This window comes from Perognathus longimembris, chromosome 9, assembly GCF_023159225.1.
Source record: "Perognathus longimembris pacificus isolate PPM17 chromosome 9, ASM2315922v1, whole genome shotgun sequence".
Taxonomy (NCBI): domain Eukaryota; kingdom Metazoa; phylum Chordata; class Mammalia; order Rodentia; family Heteromyidae; genus Perognathus; species Perognathus longimembris.
This window is the reverse complement of record NC_063169.1, coordinates 9,471,607-9,477,721: the sequence shown is the minus strand read 5'-3', so window position 1 is coordinate 9,477,721 and position 6,115 is coordinate 9,471,607. Positions and strand designations below refer to the sequence as shown.

Sequence of the window (6,115 nt, the reverse complement as noted above, 5' to 3'; positions counted from 1 at the left end):
CCTCAATGATCTTCCAAAGACTACATCTAGAGGGGTGAACCAGGGCCGGGAATCCTCATGAGCTGTCCACTAAGGTAGATTTCCATCTTTTAAGAGGAGAACCCTAATACAGGGGTGTTGGGGTTGTAAATTTGCCGGGCTTAGCTCTATCGCTCCCCAACACGTGGGGAAGGGTCCTAAGCTTACCTATCTATTCTGTGGGGGGTCCATACCTACTCTCTTATGTCCCCCCGGCCAGTAGGGTATCGGACGTGGGAGTGAGGTCCGGGTTTAGCCTTGGGTTGCGTGTGGGTGTAATACTTCCATGCTCACCAGCTCAAGGAAGACACGAGCGCGTGAGATCTCGGAGAAAATCTCTAGGCTTCTGTTTATTCAAATGAGGAGTCCCCCAGATATACCCCCGAGGGCGGGCACAAGAGAGGGATTGCAGATTGGTCACAGAGGGCTGTCGCTCAAGTGATGTCAGGGGACCTCCTTTGGCGGGCGGAGGCCCGGCCCCCCAAGGATTGTGTTTCTGGGGTATCCTCCATTACACATGTGCTGCCCCAGGAGCAGGGCCTTATCTTCATGACAAAGGCAAGATGGGGAGGGGCAGGCCAAGGTCAGCTGTGGCCCCTTAAAGGCACAGCTGACCCCAACACAGGGGGAAAGCACTGCTGGTCATTCTTCTCCTTCAGTACTGGTCTCTGCTCAGCCTGGAAATTATTTCTATTATTATTGTTCTATTACATTATATTTTTCTCTTAAAATCTATTCATCTGGGCACCAGTGGCTCATGCGAGCCACTCAGAAGGCTAAGATGGAGGCATGAAGCGAGTTCAAGAAGCAAAGGATATAACACTCTTATCTCCAGGAAACCAGCAAAAACCCAGATGTAGAAGTGTCCCTCAAGTGGTAGAGGGCCAGCCTTGAGCACAAAAGCTGAGGGACAGTGTATAACCCCGAGTTCAATCCTCAGTACTCCATTAAGCTCACATAAAAATGCCTTAGGCTGTGCGTGAACTGGGAGGTGATCAGAGCACTGGTGAGCCTGGGAGAACAGGCAGAGCTAGAGATTGGATTCCTGAGTTAGAGATGGGCAACTCCCTATTCCAGCCTGGGTGCCTTAGGAAATCAATGCCAAGGGAGTGGTGTGCTTGCGTGTGACAACAATGAATGAACACAAGGTAACAGCCTTATGCCATCTGCTCTGCCCTGGCTGCCTCATCTCACCAGCACCTCCTGGCTAAAAGTTCAGAATATTTAATGAGCTCCTGGGCCCCCTCTACTGGTTGAAGATTAAGTTGAGAGTTACAAAAGGAAAAAGTGAGCATGGACTAGTAGTGTAGCTTCGTAGCTCAGTATTAAAGCTCTTGCCTCGTATGCGCAGAACCTTAGGTATGTTCGTGATCAGGGAAAAAATATCAATACTACTTTATATTAGACTTTGCACTAGTAAATTTCTGTCGACACAATGGGTTCAAAATATACACTCCTGTACCTCAATACCACAGATTTATCACAAATAAAAATGCTAATTCCTCTTTAAAGAAAATGCAGCTGGAAATGGTAGCACACGGTGTCAATACCAGCAACTTGGGAAGTGGACACACTGAGGACCCCCAGTTCCAGGCCAACCCAAGCAAAGAACCAAAACAAAAGGGCTGGCAGTGTGGCTCACATGGTGGAACACTGGGAGACCTTCACTTCACTCTACAGGACCACATAAACCATCCCCTCCATGATGAGAGCCAAGCTTCAGTCCGCTGGGGAGAAAAACCACAAAGCAAATGGGAAAGTACAGGAGAGATCCGCTTAGATTTTGGCTCAAATCTCACCCACCCTCACACTGCTGTCCTAGCTCTGAGTTGAATACATTAGTTTTGCAGGAACCATTCAGTTTAGGTGCTCCATGCAGGACCAATATGTATCCTATGGGTCCCTGGGGTCTGAAACCTAGAGCAAAGGAAGTATCCTTAGCCTATGTAAGTGTGGTATTGTCAAGTGGGTCAAAAGGAACACAGAGGGCTAGGATATGGCTTAGTGGTAGAGTGCTCGCCTTGCATGCATGAAGCCCTGAGTTCAATTCCACATAAACAGAAAAGGCCAGAAGTGGCACTGTGGCACAAGTGGGAGAGCACTAGCTTTGAGCAAAAGAAGCTCAGGGACAAGCCCCAGGACTGACACATCTGGGAAAGACAACAGGACTTGATAAGTTTACAGGGCTTACACCTGTAATCCCAGCTACACAGGAGGTTGTTATTTGAGGATCATAGTTTGAAGCCAGCCCAGACAAAAAAGGTCAGTGAGACTTATATTTCTAATTAACTTCCAGAAAACTAAAAATGGAAGTGTGGCTTAAGTAGTCAAGTGCCAGGCTGAGAATAAAAAGAGCTAAGAGAGAGCACATAAGTTCTGAATTCAAGTTCCATACACACACATACACACACACACACACACACACACACACACACACATTTTTCTGAGGACACCAGAAATATTCGATGTAGTTAAGAAGTCTATCCTATGAAAAACAAAATACACAAGAAGTTGCAAAAATGAGGACATTAAAGAAAAGGTAGGTAACAGTTAACATCCTCTGTAACCCAAGACTCACAATTTAAAGACTTGTAGGAATGTAAAATCCTATGAAAGTCTAGCTCCCCTTACTGCCAATGAGAGGGAATTGCATGAATCCAACCAACCTCGACTTTCTCTAAAGCCCAAGAGCTCTTGGCACTTTCTTACCCAAGAATTCCAGTTCCCAAAGTGGTAGCCCAAGCGCAGGACCCATCTTGTAGATAGACGGGTCATTGAGGTGTGATTATAATTGGCCAGCTGCCCCGCCTGCCACAAACACCTCTGTGACATCACAGAAAAGGAATACAGCTGACAGCAAAGCAGGACTCATTTTCACCCAGCGTTATAAGGGCCCATCCAGAACGCTGGACAGCTCCCCATGCACAAGTGGGAGAGGCCCACCGGGAGCTGTCAAGCAACAGCTTCCACCTGAGAGCCTCAGAAGGTCACTTTGACATCCTGTGCTTGTTAGAAACGCACATTATGAGCTTTTCACAACGCACAGAATCAGAATCTGGAGAAAGAGCCTATGAAATTTGTGCTTCCACAAGCTCTCAGGTGCGTTCTTACTCATCTTCATGTCTGCAAGCCAATTATGGGGTTTACACAATTTGTTTCCTCACAAAAGAGTGACGACAGAACCTCCAATTTGTAGTCTCAGGGACTGAGAGAGCTAAGGTAGGAGGATTGCTTAAGCCCAAGAGTTGAGGTGGTCTGTCAGCCTGGGCAACAAAAAACGACCCCAACTCAAACAATTACCACAAAAAAAAAAAATCAATAACTTACATGGCCCTGTATTTGAGGACTTGCCTATGACCACAAAAATGGGAGGAACTCAAGATGTACTGTAGCCATGCACTCATCTGTTGAATTGAAACCTCTTTGTAAACCTACTCATACTTTTTCATATGTAAAGGGAAGGAAATATCACTATCAGGATTCTATTCACTCCTCACCTCACGATATGAATGGTTTATGTAGTTATTATATGTAATCAAAATTCTTCTTATGCCAGATGCACCAAAATTTATTTATTCATATAGTTTTCATATCCCTGAAGGTACACACACCAAAAAAAAAACCCAAATGCAGCAACTTCAGAATACTTGCTTGTCTCCAACTTCAATAGCAGGAGCAAGGCTGTCCACAGAACACGCCTGACAATTAGACGGTCTAAGCAGGATGCTGGGGAGTGTCTGCGCCTGACTTAGGGCTCTTCAAGAACTCTTCAGGTTGAGGCATCTTCTCAGCTGGAAGAGAAGCAATGGATACCAATCATCCACAAGGAGAAAACGTTCTGTGGTTGGAGAAAGGAATGGATATCTGCAACATAGCTTTAAAGATTGGGCCTGTGCCAGGCCCTAGTGGCTCACACTTGTAACCCTTAGCTGCCCAGGAGGCTGAGAGCTGGGGACCGAGGTTCAAAGCCAGCCTGGGCAGGAAAGTTTGAGAGACTCTCAGCTGAATTAACCCCCAATAAGCCACAAGTGGAGCTGTTGCTTAAGTGGTAGAATGCTAGCCGTGAGGGGAAAAATAAAACGAAGGGAAGCCACGGGGCCCTGGTTCAAGTCCCAGCACGGGGTGCTCACACCTCCACCACGGCCTGGCCCTGGGAATCCCCCTGTGGCCCAGCTCAGGCTGAGTGGGCCCAGCTGCGCCCAGAGTGTCCAACCTCCCCTCCTTCCCCACCCTGCTGACGGCCCCAGAGGCGCTGCAGCTTCCTAGTGCTTAGGAAGTGCAAACCGCTGTGCGCAGGCGAAGGGGCGGCCGGAGGGGGTGAGCAGACCCCAGGGCCCCGGGGGCCTCTCCAAGCCCCTCACCTGGCCGGTCCTGGAGCTCTGCGCCCCGGGCTGCGAGGCTCAGGAGAAAGCTCTTCACGCGATTCTGCCCCGCAGGCCGTCCCAAGATGGAGACCTCAGCCACGGTGCCGCGGGCCACCTTGCTCACGTGCACCAAGGCCCGACTCCGCCATGCCAGCTGGGAGACCACGGCTTGGTGGGGACCTGGACGAGTCGGGCCAGGGGTCAGGGGGAAGGGCTGGCCAGGGCCGGGCCGCCCTGGGGGCTGGGGGGGCGGTGGGGGGTGGGGGGCCTCACCCAGCGGCCTCGCCCGCCCTGGCCGCTCACCGAAGATCTGATCTGCCAGCCAGGCCTCCAGGTAGAACCCCAGAGGGCGGCTCATGTCCTCCACCGGAAACCACCACGGCCGGACGCGAACCTGGGGGCGCAGACGCGGGGCCCCACGCGGCCTCTCCTGGGGGGAGGACGGCTGCTGCCCGCCCTGTCCGGCCGCATCCGGCCCCATGGGTTCGGCCCTAGCGGACCCAAGGCCTAGAGGATCCATGGCCCGGAGGCCCGGCTGCAAAGGCTGGGGCGGCTTCCGCCAGGCCCGGCTCTTGAGGAGGCCCCGGCCCCGCCCCGTGGGCGGCGCCCCTAGGAGCCCCCAGGGCCATGGTCACTTCCGGTGCCCGGTCACTTCCGCTTCTCCCCTGAACTGGATGTGGGCTCTGGGTGGGGGTGAGTGGTTTGGAGGTTTGCGGGGCCCGGGGGCCCCAGAGCCTCGGAGGGGTCATCCCAGCCCCAGAATTCCAGCCTCAGGGCCTCTGCCCCTGCACGTCAGCGTCCACGAGGAAAAGCTGATTCTACTTCAGCCTCTGGGCAAATTATTATTATTACTATTGTTATTATTATTATTATTTGGAATCCTCTTCAGGGCCTAGGATAAGGGTTTCCAGTCACCTTCCAAGCACAGGTAGGTAGATGAGGCCCAGAGCAGGCCCCACGAGCCTACAAATTTCCTCCCCTCTCCTCTCCTGGTTCTGCCTCTCCGGATGTTTACCATTTTGAAATTAGTCAAGTTTTTTTTCATCAGGGCTGGGAATATGGCCTAGTGGCAAGAGTCTTTGCCTCTTATACATGAAGCCCTTGGTTCGACTCCCCAGCACCACATATATAGCAAACCGTCAGAAGTGGCGCTGTGGCTCAAATGGCAGAGTGCTAGCCTTGAGCAAAATAAAGCCAGGGACAGTGCTCAGGCCCTGAGTCCAAGGCCCAGGACTGGCAAAAAAAAAATAGAGTCAAGTTTTTTTCATCAAGTTTTTTTCCCCAATGAGATGTCACAAGTGGCCATCATAGACCATATCAAAAGTTCGACCCATGTTGTTTCCACCATCCTAAGACATTTAACATCAGTATATGTTGCTCCCCGATATTCTTAATTTCGCGTCTCAAATTTCAAAGTTGGGTGCTGGTGGCTCACGCACCTGTCATCCTCGCTTCTCAGGGGGCTGAGGTCTGAAGATCAAGGTTCAAAGCCAACCCAAGCAGGAAAGTCCCTGTGAGATTCCTATCTCCAATTAGCCACCAAAAAGCCAGAAGTGGAGCTGTGGTAGAGCACTAGCTTTGAGCACAAGAGTTTACAGACAACACTCAGCTCCAGAAACAAACCAAAACAGTTTTATTCTCAACTCATTAAAGATGTCACACATTTGAAACAATCATGAAACAGTTTAAGATGTGGACATCCCCTCCCCTTTTTGCCTCACTTCCTTCTTTTA

General features: G+C 50.6%; 1 protein-coding gene across 1 annotated transcript; it reads right to left on the bottom strand.

The window, feature by feature from the left end:
* Positions 1-3,732: 3,732 nt before the first annotated feature.
* On the bottom strand, positions 3,733-4,863 carry LOC125357533 (oocyte-expressed protein homolog). Its single transcript, XM_048354511.1, has 3 exons — positions 4,686-4,863; positions 4,380-4,562; positions 3,733-3,809 (listed from the first exon to the last, which is right to left on the bottom strand). The coding sequence occupies exons 1-3, from the start codon at positions 4,861-4,863 to the stop codon at positions 3,733-3,735; spliced, it is 438 nt and encodes a 145-aa protein (XP_048210468.1).
* Between the last annotated feature and the right edge of the window lie 1,252 nt (positions 4,864-6,115).

Bases quoted from the DNA above. Each gene is read 5' to 3' on its own strand.
- LOC125357533 (XM_048354511.1), bottom strand. From the start codon at position 4,863: ATGGGGCCGGATGCGGCCGGACAGGGCGGGCAGCAGCCGTCCTCCCCC. The intron at 4,563-4,685 runs GTGAGCGGCCAG...CGACTCGTCCAG, and splicing joins GCTGGCAGATCAGATCTTCG to GTCCCCACCAAGCCGTGGTC. The intron at 3,810-4,379 runs GTGAGGGGCTTG...CTTCTCTTCCAG, and splicing joins AGAGCTCCAGGACCGGCCAG to CTGAGAAGATGCCTCAACCT.